We start from the raw sequence: 16,396 nt of genomic DNA on the forward strand, positions 1-16,396 counted from the left end.
ACATACTTCATGAATAAATGCCACACCAGCCTCATTCAGAGCCACACAGTTTTAATGAGTCTTATGAAGACCAAATCAGAAAAACATAATTGACAGCAGGTCACTGATTACAAGTTAAAAGCCATTAAAGAGCACTAGATGAAAACTGTACAAGTCATAGATAGAGTACATACAAAACTGAGAAAAGGCAGTTGTGGTGTGGTTCATTTTGACATTTTAAAAATCCAGATGTCTGAAGATGACTTCTGACGTAAAGAAGGGAGTTCTGCCGATCTGAAGATCAACACAAATATCTCATCAAGTGTGTAATAATGTTTTCTGCCTTCTCATGTTAGATGAAAGCCTTCAGATCGGAGGCCAACTTTTGGCTACTTCTTGATGCATGGCTTCCGGTAACCACTGGCAGTATGCAGACAACAGAACTGTAGGAAGAGAAACATACACTTTCAAACAACAGAATTAAATGACAAGAAGGGTAATCGAATAAGACACATGCACATTAAATCCTCACATTTTTCGTCATCTTTCCAGACAGAGAGGAGGGCATCTCTGCAGTCTACCCTCTTTGACACCAACACTCCCATCAGAGCCTCTGTCCTGGGCTGCAGCCTGAAGAAGCAAAACACAACAGTAGGGCAAAAGTTCTTTCTTTAAACAAGGCAGCGTGTTGACTGCAGATCAGTGTGTGAGAGTATCAACTTACTTTGCCCATGATTTCAGCATGATGGATGGGTTTGAGAGAAGGTGGGTGCCATTTTTCTTCAGTTTAGGACAAACCTGCAAAACCAACAGAGAAGATGTTACTACAAACAAATGACTAGTTTCTATAATTTGTACAGCTTTTTTAAAGTTCTTGCCAGGTTTTAATTGAATTTTAGCTTTTTATTTTAAACTTTAGGATATTTTTTTGGGTGGAATACACAGAGAACCATGCAGATGGATAAAACATGTCAGTATAATCCGTTTATTTATATAAAAACAATAATCTAAAAAAGGTATGGTGTTAAAATATTTAAGAATGTTAAAAACATTTATTCTCTTTGAATTTGATATACACTATGTATTGTTTAGATTTGTAAAGATTCATTTATTTGTCTTATTGCATTGGGTTTGGTGTTGGGATGATAAGTGTAAACTGTTTTATTTGTTTTATAGAGTATATATATTTCTTGAATACACCTAAATATTAGTATGTAGACATTGTTTGCCAACAGCTGGAGATCCAAAAAAGCTGAAAGTAAGGAGGAGGCTCAATCGTTATTGAGGCTACTTATACTACAATCATTTAATTATTTAGGACATTATCAGTGACCAGGACTGGTTTTAGGTTTTCCTGCAGTACCTGTCCCTCAAGCAGAAACTTGGAGAACAGTTTGTAACGCTCCAGTCCTTCTGGATATTCCTTCTCCACTGCTGGCAGCGGCCAAGCTATACGGACTGCAGGAGAAACACAACAATTACATAATGTAAGCAGGTTGACAATGGTAGCTCTCAATGTATTTGATACAGTAGTTTCTGAGCTGTGGTGCTCAGCAGTAGAAAACGTACAGAAGGTGCTTGAGCAGTGACATTTGATGGTGCCGGTGGATGAAGAGAACCACGGTGACGGAGACTCCAGAGGGGAGCCAAAATGACAATACTGAGGCAGAAGCTCGGGAATCCACTCGGCTTCTACTGCCGACACACCTGATGGAGACGGAAAGACAGAAGACATTTCCCCAGGTGAGACCATCGGCCTGCAAATCTAGATGTTTCAATGCAGACTACTCATAACACATTTCGTTCTGCTGTAACCTGGCAGTTCAGAAATTTGTCAACAGTATTTTCACACACATAAAAATATTGTTGAAAATAAAAGTTGCACATCTACAATAATTAGGAATTGTAATTGGCTGATTTCACATTTACCTCTCATGTACATCTTTGTGGTCTCCATGATCTCCTGGTAGACGAGGAACTCCGGCAGCGTTTTGAAGAGCGCAGAGTGGGGATGAATGAAAACCGGGTCGTCCAGAAGAGGCGTCTGTTACCAAACACAGAGAAAGGTAAGAAGGTGAAGAAGAGCAGTGATAGACTCTCCTTAGTCACAATTACAGGTCTCAGAACAACTTGCCCTGTATGCCATCTTCCATTTTTGGTCGAGTATATCTTCTGCCTGTGCTCGCCGTGCGAGATGGTCTCCCAGTCCAGCCAGGACAATCTGCCGCAAGCACACCACCTGATGCTCTGTGGGCGGGGCCATCTTTGGATCCACAAACACTCCCACCTCTGGACACACCGAGTTCACTGAGGAGAGAGAATGTCAATGATTCTCTTGTGTCTGGAGAACATTATGTGTCAGGTTTTCTCTGTGTGTGTGTGTGTGTGTGTGTGTGTGTGTGTGTGTGTGTGTGTGTGTGTGTGTGTGTGTGTGTGTGTGTGTGTGTGTGTGTGTGTGTGTGTGTGTGTGTGTGTGTGTGTGTGTGTGTGTGTGTGTGTGTGTTAGTTTACCTGCATTGGTAAGTTGTCCTCTGAGCCTCCTGATCTCCACCATGGCTTTATACCTCAGGCCGTTCTCCTCGCAAAAATTCGGAGTACAACCAGCAAATTCACAAGCTCCCACAGCACCTGTTGTCACATGTATACAGACATATTAGTAAAACCCCATCACTGTCATGATGTCTCTACAATATTGTTTGTATATTTATGCATTTGTAAATCTAATTAAAATGCTGCCCTTAACTCTGTGAAGTCTAAATGTTTTGCTTATGCATATTCTCTGCATCAGTTTCAGTTAGACTTCTAATCAAATGTCTCCTGATGTTAACTCTCACAGCCCGTCCACACAGCGGCGTGCGTTGAAGCTTCCAACGCTTCTGCCCATTCACTTTGGGTGACGTCACTTTTAGCCAAACTGCATTTTGGGAAGCGACGTGGAGCGTTGCTGGCTTCAAAAGTTGAGCAATGTTCAACTTTTGACGCCTTGACGGAGGCGTCAGCCAATGAAATCCCGTTTATGCAAATCTGCCAGTACAAGCGCTAGCCAATCAAACCGCGTGTATGCTGGGAGAGACTACGCAGGACATTTCCTCATATTCAAAAAAATTTAGAGAAAATTAATTATAGCGGTAGTGAATCACCCGGTGCTGTATGATCAGTCTCTGTTCATCTACCGGGATACAAACCGGAGGAGCGAGGCATGGAGGGAGGTGGCAGAGACAGTGGGTGAAACTGGTAGGTTTTCGCCTGTTTGGGGAGTTTATATCCAGTTTACTTCGTTTTAACATTGCTATTGCTTTGTATGTCGGGGGCGGGAGATTAATGTGATTGGTTGTTGGTCGCAAAAAATCCCCAAGCTTCAGATACGCCCACCTCCAAGCGTCAACGCACGCTGCTGTGTGGACGCTCCGTCACCCTGAAATCCTAGCTCATGCTGCAACCTGGAAGTAATGTGTGTTTTTTAACTTCGTTATCGAACCCTAACACAGCGTCCACACGGCGGCGTGCGTTGAAGCTTGCCGGCGGGCGTGTCTGAAACTCGACCAACAACCAATCACATGAATCTCCCGCCCCCGGACACACAAGCAGCGGTTTGATTGGCTAGAGCTTGTACTGGCATATGATTTGATTGGCTGATACTTCTGCCGAAGCTTCAAAAGTTGAACATTGCTCAACTTTTGAAGCGAAGCAACGCGACCACAAAGCAGTTCGGCAAAGTGTGACGTGACTCCATTCAAAGTGAATGGGCAGAAGCGTTGAAGCTTCACGCCGCCGTGTAAGAGGTTTAACCTAGAAAACTAAGCTTCCGACTATAAATTCGCCAGCATTTCTACCTAAACAAGACTTAAGCTTACCCAGCATGACCATGAGGTCCCCCAGTAGGAGGGACGCTCCTTGCCCAGCCCACAGCCTCCTCATTTGGTTCAGCCGAGCTCGGCGCTGAGCAAGCTTCACGCTCTCATCTTCACTAGCAGCAGTTCTAGGGAAAAAAAAAAGTTATGAGTAAAAAGGCTAAATGAAGTATGCAGGTAAGAAGATTACTGAACCTTAAATATGTTGCATGTCTTCCTTTTAATGTTTTAAAGTCATTTTAAAAGGTTGTCATAAATCTGTGCCTTTCTGAAGTAACAATTTCTACAAGCAAGAATTTGGTAGTTTTGATATTCTACAAACAGATATCATGAGTGGTAACATGTGTCCTCACCTGTCTAGGTCTTCAAAGATCTCCCTGACTGTCATGGCTGCTACCACAGCGATGACGTAAGGAAGGCAGTCCTGCTGCTGACCAAGAGCTAACATTTTAGCGTAGCGTGGTGCCACAGGGAACGAAGCCATTGCTCTGCCCAGGGGAGTGATGGGGCAGCTCAGTCTTGCTAACTCCATCTGTTTCAAACTTTAAAAAAAAAAAATAGAGTTAAGACAAGGGAGATCACACTGGACAAAAAATAAAAATATGAACATAAAAATGCTTTGATATACTCTAAAATGTCCAAATACAACTGAATATTCTCTCAAATCATTTCAAATCAAATCAAACCACTTGCTTTATTTACTTTTTTTCTGTCAGTATCTTAGCAGAAACCACTATCCCTCAACTTTACCTAAACTGTTATAATAAACACTTATTGAATCCAGGTAAGCCAGTTGGTATTGTTTAAGGCAGGGAGACGTATCTTCAGATTTAGCTACCTTCCAGTGCGAGGCGGCTCTTTCAAAGCTCCCAGTGAGACTAACAGCTGCTCTGCTGCCACAAGAGCCTCTGTAGAGGGAGACGTGGGGAAGGGGAAATTCACCACCTGCCCAAAGAGAAAACATGAAGCTGTTTTGAAAAGGTGAAGCATTAAAATAAGAAGAACGCTGGTAAGTTAGAGTTGTTCCTCATTTTACTGACTTTATCTATGTTGAGGTCCTTCATCTGTAAAACCAGGTCCTCCACAGGCCGGCGGGTGATCTCCGCTTCTGAGAACAAACTGAAGTCTCCAAATACTGCAGACGAGTACAGCCTGCAGAAACGGAGAGAAACATTTGTGAATCCTCAAGTAAAGAAATGCACATGAGAGGCAAGCAACTCCAAATGAATTATTCTTTAAATCAAGGTCGATGTAATTCAGATAGGGGCTTTTAATAATTCTGTGTCACAGTCACAGTTTTCCAGTCCTGACCTGTAGCAATGTCCCGGCTCTGTTCGTCCCGCTCTGCCTGCCCTCTGATTGGCCGAGGCCTGTGAGGTCCATGAGATCTTGAAGGACGACACTCCGGTCACTCGGTCATAGAAACGTTTCTTAACACGGCCACAGTCGACCACGTACTTGATGCCCGGGATAGTCAGAGATGTCTCGGCCACGTTGGTGGCTACCACACACAGACGAGCTCCAGGTGGAGGAGGCCTGAACACCTGCAGTCAACAAACACACACACACACAAAGATATCCCATGTTACATGTTGTTTACTGTGGTGCGTCGTGTATTGCTCCTCCAGCTTCAATACTTACAATTGGTATGGAAAAGAGAGTTTTTGACTGGGGGATGATAATTGTGATCTTTGAAACTCACCTTGTAACGTACATTAATTATAACTAGTAGTATTATTATTATTAGTAACCATTGCAGTAAAATCACTCTTTCGCACCACAACATACACCTTATCAACAGTCCATGTTGATTCATAAAAAAAGATAAGTCTTTCTTGTATATTAGATCTTCAATTTAAACTTTCTAAATTTCCCTTTGATTACTTTTAGCTCAAGTAAAACACAAAAAATGCTGTTTCATGAATGTAATAGTTCCCTAAATACTTTGTGGAATATGTTGATAGAAATGGGGCCAAGCAGCTGCATATTGAAACATTATTTTCACATAGTAAGCTTTGGTCCATAGTGGACATTTACAAGTATAAATCTTTAAGTCTATCCAGGACACCGAAACATGAGGGAACCTGTACTACAGCCTCATCTTCACAAAATATTTTACTGCAAAAAACAGGATTGTTTTGACACAAGATATTAATCTCACCTTGGCCTGCTGCTCTGGGTCCAACAGAGAGTACAGAGGGAGAACATAGAGAGGAATGGAGGGGTCAGCCTTCACCTCTGCAGAAACAAAACACAGCAGAAGACACACAATTAGTAAAAACCAACATTACATCCAACTTGATTTAAAGAAAACAATTATTTGTTATCACTTGCCTGTGCTGGCGGGATCGTCTCCGAACTCCAGATCGGAGCCGCCATACTCTTCGTCTCCGATCCCCGCATCTCTGTCTTCATCACCTTCATCCACCGGGAGGGCAGAATAGTTATCCAGATCGATGCGAGGCAGAGACTGTAGACAAAGGTAACAGCCTTAAAATGTGCACACAAGAAATATCAGCAGAAGACAAAGGTCGCTGCAGAACATTTTTTAATTAGTTTTAGAGGCATTTCACTCAAAGTAAACTCACAACAGTCTTCTTCTGTTTGGTCTTCTTAAACATCCTCATTGCCTCTGAGGTGTCTGCGTCCTCATCTTCACCTAAACACAAAAGAACGTAAGCATATATAGTCAGAGTTGTGTCATGTGTTAGTTGAGCAAACAGGAGTTGTGTTAGACTCACCATTAGTAGTGTTACCCCTCCTGAAGGGAAAAGCTTGTCTCAGTTGTCTGCACAGATTGTTAACCTCTGCCTGCCCGGTCAGAAACACCAGGATACCACCTGAAGGACAGAGACGTGGCATTAGGGTGGTGGTGAGGGTGAAGGTTAAACTCCAGAAAATTGCTTCACAAACACATATATTTATGCCTACAAGCTACAAAGACTCATTTCTTTCTTAAAAATATGTAACTTTCCCCTGAATCTACTTGAATAAATAAGAGTTCATGTTTAAGGTCATGTAAGAGTCCCAATACTTCAATTCAGTTTAGTTGTAAACAAAGCAAAAGTAGTAAGTATAACATTTGGGAAAACATGTCTTGTGTGCACCTGGAGGCAGCATCCGGTGGATCTTGCAGGTTTTTTGGAAAACTTCTCCGGTGTAATCATCCACCGGGGTGCGTTTGTTGAAGTGTATAGAGACGGGGAACTGGCGAGCTTCCACCTTAATGACAAGTGGCGGTGTCCGGAAAAGCTTTGTGTTCTCTGTGAAGTCCTCCACTCGCAGAGTAGCCGACATAACCAGCAGCTTCATGGGCAAACCTTTCTGTAGAGACACGAGGGAGGGGGAGCAGGGAGACCAAATAAAGAAGGTAGGTTAATATATTGTCAAGCATGCAGTCGGTAATATTAGCTTTAAATATATAATAGATACACCCTCTCACCTTGTTCCTGAGCGGGACAATACGAGACAACAGTCCAATGAGGATGTCTGTGTACACACTCCTCTCGTGCGCTTCGTCTATAATTATCACACTGTATCTCTGGAGCAGGAAATCCTATCAGACAAGACAGAGACACTGAATATATTGAGGGAACATCAGGGGAATACAAATAAATGAAATGACAATAAAATGCTTTCCCATTTCTCTAAATGAAAAATCCTCTACAGAGAAAAGGTCCAAAGAACATGCTGTGTGCGGCTCTCAGTAGAATGAAGGAGAGCAGTAGTTACCTTTATTTATTTAGTAAGCTAAAGTCTGTATTGTTTATTAAATGTTTTTTAAATCAATGGAAAACAAAGAGGATACCTTCTGAATCTCCTTCAGCAGAACACCATCTGTCATGAACTTGATCTTGGTATCGCCGGTCACGTTCCCCTCATATCGAATCTGGTAAGACACCACCCTAAACACAAACGCACAAACACGTATTGTATAATTAAGTCTGTATACTTTCTAAAAGTATAGAAGAGTCATTTCTAGATAAATCGACTTAAAATGTGGTCTAAAAAAATTCATAATATAGTGAAAATCTAAATCTGAATTAGAAATACTTTAATAATCCCAGGGGGAAAAATGGTTTAATGTCTATCCCAATTTCTAGAAAGTCAAAGCTGATCTCATTAAACGTCTTTTTTTGTTACCCAAAATCCAAGGATATTCAGTTGAATAAAACATAGTTGGAAAATCATTGCATTGGTTGTGAGACGTTAATGTCAAACATTTCTGGATTGAAAATTACCGTGTTGACAGGTTCATCTCTTTAGCCACTCTTTGGGACATGCTGACAGCTGCTACCCTTCTTGGTTCTGTGATCCCAATTATTCCACTGCCACTGCGGAAAATCAGAACGATGAGATTACCATAACCACATGATACCACAAAATAAATATGCATCTATATGTAAAACGTTTTCCTAAAACAATATCAGCACCATAGAGAGGATGCCCTACCTGGCATAGCCGGCTTCATACAGAAACTGAGGCACTTGAGTTGTCTTTCCACTTCCTGTCTCTCCACAGATGACGATAAAGGGGTTTTCTCTCACTGCCTCCATGATGAGCTGCTCCTCCGCCAGCACGGGCAGCTTCAGACGAGCCTCCTGCAGCAACAGATTGAAATATGTTAAGTTACCTCACAAAAAAGACCCATCCGTCTGAGTGGCACGCCTTTTATTTTCACCCACCTGTATTTCTGGTAATCTGTTCACAGGAATGAAGACGGCCGGCTGCGACAGCATTTTGTTTTCAACTTTCTTCTGATTTGATATGTTCTTCTCATTCTGTCCATCTTGTTCTGTTTGATGTGGTTTCTCCTGCACCTCCTGTTTGTCTTCTGTCTCCTGAGGTGGAGCGGCTGTCATCTCTGTGGTCTCAGTCACTTCCTTTTCCTCCTCCTCCTCCTCCTCCTCCTCAGATGAGGTGTCTAGATCACTGCTTTCTTCTACCTCATCTTCATCCATTTCTTCTTTCCATTTTCTTTTTCTGTTTGCTCCACTAAGACTGCTAATCTTTGGCGCAGACTCTCCATCTTTTATTTCATCTGGTAACCTAAAAATAACCAGAAAATATAAAGACCACCAACTTCACCTTCTCTATATACTTAAAAAGAAAAACATGTTGCTTATAGATGACCTTGGTGCACTTACTGTTTTGTCTGGTAAAGTTTATCTCCTGTTCCCAGTTTGGACGTGGTGTACAGCAGCTTGAGTTCAGACTCTGGGACCTGCACTTCGGCCAGTTTGGTCAGGATGTCTGCTCTCTGTGCGGGACAGACAGACGGACAGGTGAGTGGGTTAAGATCTCTGTTGGCAGTCACTAAGTGATATTAACTTTCGATAATAAAGGTATAACAATGCCCCAAAGAATGAAAATACATGTTCCTCCGATTATTTAACATTGAATGGCTGTTCAAAGTTGGGTTAACCTGAATAAAAAATATGGTAAAACCATATTAGAGCTTTGTGTGAGCGGGCCGCCCAGGTATATTAATGGCCGCCCAAGTATATTTCGCAACCCATTTCGTTTTTTTATTCGTCCGTGACCACGACGCCATCTGCAATCGATTAACTTGTGGACAATGATCCCTCGCTCTACGCCTCCTGTACCCAGTCCCGGACTGGACATCGGGAGGTCCGGGGGGTTTCCCGATGGCCTGGCCTGTTAAGTGGCCTGCCTCACACAGGGTGACTGGCTGTCCACATGATGTGGCCTGCCGACATGGCCACTGTCATACAGATCATAAATCAAAGCCCTTGATTGGTCTCTGTGTCATTCAAGCTCGGGATAACCTCAGCTCAGGTGAGGTAAAGGACTCTGAGTGTTTAGATAGTTAACTTCGTCTAAGTTCTCAGTGGGTCTCAAACGGTTTGGTCACCATTTATGTAAACCCATATTTCCATTTGAGAGGGTAGTGATTAGTAAAATATGCATGAATAAAAAATAAAAAGTTAACTAGGTGAAAAAAGGTAAGATACACTTTTAAAACTTGTTGAGAGCTAAAACTAGTCTTTGCTGCTGCCTCAAAGAGGAGAAGGGAGGAGAGGAGGGAGACAGGAGAGGCTGATTCAGGAGCACAGACACACTCACAACTATAAATGAACCACAAATAAATAAATAAACAAGTTTCAGTGTTTTTTCATATTGGATATAGTATGTTATTGGTTATGGCCATCATTTTATGGTTATTGAAATGTATACAGTTCTGTTACATATAAGTGTTTCCATAGATCTAGTCTCTTTATTTTCCCCTCAAAATGCATTTAACTCCAACATTTTCAAAAAAATCTTACCAGGGAGCATGCCCCCGGACTACCCTAGAGGATTTGAGGTCCACCCCCACTTAAAATCACATTGATAGGTTCCTATTTCCTAAATACATTTACCATTTTTTTTTAAAATAGTAAACCATTTCCATATGTTTATTTGTGGGTAGTAGATTTAAACTATAGGGCTATCACTATGGGTCCTGCCTGTGCCTGTTCGCTCTGCCATCGCGTGAAGGGTCTGCTAACAAGCGACCAACTGAAAGGTTAATGTTGTTGCACGTCACCTCAACCCGCTACCACCACCCCCTGCAGCATCCATCTGTGTCTCACCTGAGCTTTCTTGTCTTTACGCTCCAGCACTTTCTGCAGCTCTTTCCTCTGCTTCTTGGTGAGGGGCTTCTTTCTGGAGAGAGGCGCCAGTGTGCCTTTCTTCTTCTTGGCTTTGTTGGCTGTGAGGACCAACGGGTTGCTCTGGTCTACTCCTTTAAGTCTGGACCCATCTGATGAAAACACACGTTACAAGCCAAACTAATTTACCTATCAATATAGACCAAATAATTTCACCAGCTTACAATGTTCTCTTCGAATGTTTACCTTGAAGTTCTACAACAACGTTTGTCTTCTCTTCCTCAGGTGGTTGTTCGGTGTCATTTTGCAGTCTTCCCTTCCAGTTGAATTTCCTCCTTAGTTTTCCCATTTTAAACTGACGTCTGGAATGTATACAAAACCACCACCTGATGACTTGTGTATAGCACCACGAGAAAGCTAAAAACGAGTTAACTTGATCTTAGTAGCCTGAATTAATCGTTATGAATATCAAGTGAAGTACAAACCTTTTGTTTGTATCAGGTGAAATTACAGCCGGTTATATTTGAACATGTAACGTTTGAAAAATATTGCCTTGAACACCCCTCACGTGTAAACACACAGCAGTCCATCAGCTATAAGGGTCCGCCGCTCAACCCTTGACTGAGAAAGGTTCCGCAACAAAGAACAAATAATTTTCAATACAGTCCGAGTCAAGTTAGTTTACCTTCGTCTTAATTATGTTTTCTTTATTAAACCAGTAAACAGAAAAGTGACTCAAATGTTGTTGTTTTTTCTTTTGCTTACTAAATTGCCAAATACATCTTCTTTGGAGTGAGTGCGGAGGGGCTCTGTCGGAAGTAGGCTACTTTCAAAACAAAAGCACTTGATGACAGATAAAGGTTTTGAGATATTGTTGGAATTACAAGAGAGGCCGTTTAGACATGCTTAAATGCCCCCTCTCAGTGGCTATTTTGGATATGACTAGCTTTGATGAGGGCTTTCCTAATTCAGTACATTTGGAACTTTACGGATCAATAAAACCACCAGACTCAGGGATAGTTTTATTTCACAGGCCATAAGATTATTAAACACCTGAACTTTTTAAAGAACATCCATAAACATGAATCTGTTTGCATCTTGCAAATTATTTATTTATATAATATTCCATTTGCTAGAGTCTTCTTGCACTATTTCAATTGTATTTGTATTTACTTCCACATCTCAAAACATTCTCTTGCACTATTTTATCTGTTTATTTGTTCTATGTCGTATTTATTGCACTGTTGGAGGAGCCGGACCAACAAAAAACTCCTGCACACAAGAATGTTTTGCATGCTCATGTCTTACTAGTGAGCACAGCACAGGAGAGCACCAGTCAGGCCCGGTTCCAGAACAAAATTACTAAGGGTGCATCTGAGATTAGAGAGGGTGCAGTGGTAAAGTGCTATTTTTATAAGTGGGGAGTGTACCTAACACCCTCTATGGGGGTCCTCACCTCCTCTGGGGGGGTCCGGGGGCATGCTCCCCCGGGAAGATTTTTTTTTTTTTAAATATTGAAGTTAAAAGCATCAATCTGGTGCACTTTGAGAGCAACATTAAGAGAGCTATGGATCTATGTGCTCTTTGCTTGATTATGCCTTCCCAGTCCCTATCACGTAGCCTATAAGAGCATGGCGCCAGTTGTTGTGGTGAAGGCATCTGACTTACTTGAACCGAAATGTCTGCATGCATAGCAGAAGATGGCATCTTTTTTACATGAATATTCCAGCCAATCTCTGTTTTGAAACCATGAGCTGCAAAATGAGCGCCTTACCCCACTGTACAGGCGAGTTGGGTACTTTTTTAAATATACCTGTGCAGGCTCTGTTTTGCAGAGGTCCTCTGGCACTTGCGGGCCGCCGAGGGGTGGCGGTGTTTGGGGCAACGAAGACGGCTGTGGCTGCTGCGCCTCTGTGGGCGAGGCGGGCAAAGCCGGCGAGTCGGGCAGGAGGACGTTAGTGTCCACTGTCCACGATAGTAACGTAATGTCCCCATGATCTGAACTGTTATTAGATGCAGTGTATGCTGGCGATAAGGGCTGGTTGTTTTAACCATGTTCTGATCCATCACTGACTGCTGTGTAGGCACCTTGCAGATGATGAATGTGCAGCGGCACAGGTCACACGCACCTGACATAATAACGTTACTTACCGTTTAAATTGATCAAATAAATGCAGCAGACAATGCTATTCAACCACAATTTATTTAATTTCAACTATAATCTTCTTCTTATTATTATTATTAGTATTATTATTATTACTACTGTTAGTAATAGTAGGCAAAATGTAATATTTTTCACTTTTAATTTTTTTTTTTTTTTTTTTACTTTTAATTTTTCAAATGAGGGTGCATAACGACTCAACTGAGGGTGCAATGCACCCTTATGCACCCCCGTAGAACCGGGCCTGGCACCAGTTCTTTACAGACCGTTAAAATTATGTGTGGAAATGATAGTACGGGAATTTCTTCAGTTATATTTCACATTTGGACATATAAGTTATCTTTTAACTATTTGTTTTAGTTTAAATCTGCAACTGGTTTTCATGTATCACATTCTGGTGTCTTTTTTTTTTTAGGAATTATACCTACCTCATCTTGACTGGGAGGACAGTGGCCTGCCTGATGATCCACACCATGGGGTCACTGTTCCTGAGACAGGCCATTTGTTGAGCCATCAACAAGAGGCAGCACTGGGGGCAGCCATAAATCCCCTGGCACAGTCCCAATCACATGGCTCAGACATTTATCTAGCTACTGTCCAGTATGTCCAACACCTTCTAAGCTTACAGTAAAAGCACAATACACTTGCAACAGACATGTTGAGTAAGGTAAACTTATCTGAACTTCATTTTGAAATCTTGTATAATAAACCTAGCCTGGAAATGTGCACAGAATTAACCGATTATTACTTCCATAACTAAGAGCAAAACAAGAACATTGAACAGTTGACAGTATAGCATGTAGCTTTAGGTATACAAGGTACAAGCTGTGGTATAACAGTCACACATTTTTCTGCCAACATTTACACCAGCCCAAATCCAGTGTCATTTGTGCTAAGACACGCCATCAACTCTTTCTTGAATGTTGGGTAGTCTTGGTAGTGGGCAGGAATACGGAGTGTTTCAAAGCATGTGGATGACTTTGGTAGGCCACCGTTAATCACATCCACTGTGAGGGTACTGGAAGGAGTCTCCCATCCAATCCAGAACTTTACAAGTTCCTTCAACTCATCACTGGATGCTGCAGAAAAAAACAATATATAAATACATAAATGTTTGCAGTAAAGGAGAATGCTGCACTTGATACACATTTCGCACAAGAACAAAACCAACTAAAATTCTTGTGTCAGGTACTGGGAAGAAGGGTGGCTGAAATCTAATACATTTGGATTTGCATTAAATACACTGCACAAATCAATATTAAGGTGCTCTGACTCTTTAATCTGTTTGATAAGGCTAGAAAGATAAGACTCAGATCTGGTGTTGTACGTGAACCTCCATTAAGTACTACATTGTAACTAATACGACACGTTTGTTCTTCGACTAGGATAGATGTGGATAATGAGAACACATGTGAATGCATTACACTTAAAACATACAGTACATGCATCAATCATTGCATGAAGGAAATATACCATCTTGAATGAAGCGACTGTGACTTAAGTTTCATTGCCATATATACACTGTGGCTAATGTACACATGACAATAAAGCCTTGAATCTTGAATCAAACAGAAAACGTTCTCAAAACACAAACAACGTCTTTTAACATCTGTAGTAAGGTAGACAACGAGCTGCAACCTTATTTCTCTCAAAACTAGCAGATGCCCAGGGACCGTCTACAAATTGCAACTCGACCTATTCCACAAAATACTTCGCAGTCATAAAGATCTACCAAAATCACTTCCCCTGTTGTACAGTTCAGTGCTACCAAACTTCACACATTAATGTTCTCTCTTTGGTTAAAATACTCAAATAGGTCTAAAAAATATTAATTTGCTCAATTTGGTTAATATTTTAGGCAAAAAATAAATAACTTCTCCGTGATACAGTAACGTGCTACCAAAATCACTTTAAACATCAATGTTCTACTGCTATTCCATAACGCTTTTTTAAATTAATATTATATTCTTAGCTTTTTATCTTAAAGGTGGGGTAGGTAATTTTGAAGAAACCAGCTCGAGTGCGCTAGAATTTGAAAATACACAACCGGAAAAATGTGCCACTTCCTAATAAGCCCCTCCTCCAATACACACGAACGCGCACATGACCAATGAGGGCACGAGATAAATGTGTGCACAGATGGAAGGCTGACAGGCAGGTAGGCCATCCAGTTATTTTAGCCGGGCCGGTTAAAATGATTGGACGTGCTTTTTACAGTGCTACGGCTTCCACAGATGACATTTTTTAATGTATTTATTGTCCAAGCATTTAATATATTAATTGCTATCGGGATGTGAAGAGCATTCCATGGCATATAACAAAAAGTGTTTCTGAAATAGATTACATACCCCACTTTTAATGAATTGTCAAATGATTGTGTGGCGACAGGCAGGGAGAACTCTCAGAAGTTAGTTCAAGAACTAAGCTTTGGCAAACTTCACCAGATATCTCATGGAAATAACGAGGTTGCTTTTTATGGCGTTTACTATTTTTAGAAAATGTGCTCTTTCATATGTAGGCTACATTTGTTTTGCTGGTAGCCTTGTTCAAACTCAAAGCATTGGTTTTAAATGTGGAAGTTAAACACCCAAGGATAACATATTTTGTATTTGGCTATGCTCAAAGTCATTTTTTATTTGACCTTACATCTATGTAAAATCACTTGAAATATGCTTCATTAATGCTGAAGTTCATTTAGGCTCCTGTGCCCACAGTTTCCCACCAGTAATGCAATCACCATGCCATTTACTTATAACAATGACCTAACGAAGATATAATGTTAAATTCAAAATGACTTTGAGCACTTTTAACAAAAGATGTTGAACCTCAGCCTCAGGCCCCCTCATGTATTTCCAAAGTTTGGACCTTGAGTCCACTTCGAAGGTGAAATCCGAAACCATAGCTGTTGGATAAAACAACATAACGACATGTACTTTCAATTCTTCTGACAAGATACACGTCTACGTGTCTTTAACAATATTAGTTGCTATAATAACTTCTCTCTGGAAGAGGATCATCACATGCCAAATAAATATTTTAAAAGTTTACAACACTGGGAATTCCCAGCTGGTCCCCCATCCAATATATGACCTTTATATATACACTCTAGAGCAGGGGTGCCCACACTTTTTGGGCCGGTGGGCTACTTTTGAAATGACCAGCTCACCGAGGTCTACCAACCAAAAATAAAATCCCAAATTGCAAGGAGCTGAATAACACGTGTTATTTATACATGGGATAACTACAACAACGCTATTTGGGTTCTTGAACAGAAACAACAGAACTAAAATGGCATGTTTACCTCTCTCTATTTCTCTCTCTCTCTGTTAAGAAACACATAACAAGCAGGCTAAGAAACCACTCTCCATGTCCTGAAACCTTAAACACAAATATAAGTACAAGGAATACAATAAACGAGTAGAACAGTCAACTTAGACACCAGACTCAAATGGGTCCTATGAACAGTCTCTCAAAGTTGTAATGAAATATACATAGGTCCAATATAGTCTCTCTCTCTCTCTCTCTCTCTGCTCTCTCTCGCTCCTCCTCTCCTCTCTCTCATCTCCAGCTCTCTCTCTCTCTCTCTCCTCGCTCTCTCTCCTCTCTCTCTCTATCTCTCTCTCTCTCTCTCTCTCCTCGTCTCTCTCTCTCTCTCTCTCTCTCTCTCCTCTCTCTCTCTCTCTCTCTCTCTCTCTCTCTTCTCATCTCTCTCTCTCTACTCACTGCAGCCCTCTCTCTCTCTCTCTCCTCTCTCTCTCTCTCTCTCTCTCTCTCTCTCTCTCTTCCTCTCT

At 41.4% G+C, this 16,396-nt stretch overlaps 1 protein-coding gene across 2 annotated transcripts; it reads right to left on the reverse strand.

Annotated features, from left to right (window-relative positions):
- Window positions 1–34: 34 nt before the first annotated feature.
- dhx37 (DEAH (Asp-Glu-Ala-His) box polypeptide 37) lies at window positions 35–13,684 on the reverse strand. Of its 2 annotated transcripts, none has more exons than XM_034091379.1 (27): window positions 13,034–13,684; window positions 10,691–10,806; window positions 10,427–10,596; window positions 8,978–9,090; window positions 8,516–8,879; window positions 8,283–8,431; window positions 8,072–8,164; window positions 7,639–7,735; window positions 7,273–7,386; window positions 6,938–7,154; window positions 6,572–6,670; window positions 6,419–6,489; window positions 6,165–6,300; window positions 5,992–6,068; window positions 5,142–5,374; window positions 4,871–4,982; window positions 4,669–4,775; window positions 4,184–4,372; window positions 3,834–3,958; window positions 2,491–2,607; window positions 2,114–2,286; window positions 1,909–2,023; window positions 1,549–1,686; window positions 1,343–1,437; window positions 704–777; window positions 512–609; window positions 35–422 (listed from the first exon to the last, which is right to left on the reverse strand). In XM_034091379.1, exons 1-27 carry the CDS (start codon window positions 13,117–13,119, stop codon window positions 346–348), a joined length of 3,555 nt encoding a protein of 1,184 aa, XP_033947270.1. In that variant the 5' UTR covers window positions 13,120–13,684; the 3' UTR covers window positions 35–345. The 2 variants fall into 2 exon arrangements, with proteins under 2 accessions (XP_033947270.1, XP_033947271.1); XM_034091380.1 differs by lacking the exon at window positions 13,034–13,684 and adding an exon at window positions 10,930–11,048.
- Window positions 13,685–16,396: the final 2,712 nt, after the last annotated feature.

Source organism: Pseudochaenichthys georgianus, chromosome 9 (assembly GCF_902827115.2).
Source record: "Pseudochaenichthys georgianus chromosome 9, fPseGeo1.2, whole genome shotgun sequence".
NCBI lineage: Eukaryota > Metazoa > Chordata > Actinopteri > Perciformes > Channichthyidae > Pseudochaenichthys > Pseudochaenichthys georgianus.

What these genes read in the sequence shown, in the direction of transcription:
- dhx37 (XM_034091379.1), bottom strand. Translation starts at nt 13,119, where the DNA reads ATGGCTCAACAAATGGCCTGTCTCAGGAACAGTGACCCCATGGTGTGG. An exon ending in GAGGGGTAACACTACTAATG is followed by an intron (nt 6,490 to 6,571) that starts GTGAGTCTAACA and finishes TTTTGTGTTTAG; the next exon opens with GTGAAGATGAGGACGCAGAC. An exon ending in AGGACAACTTACCAATGCAG is followed by an intron (nt 2,287 to 2,490) that starts GTAAACTAACAC and finishes CTCTCTCCTCAG; the next exon opens with TGAACTCGGTGTGTCCAGAG.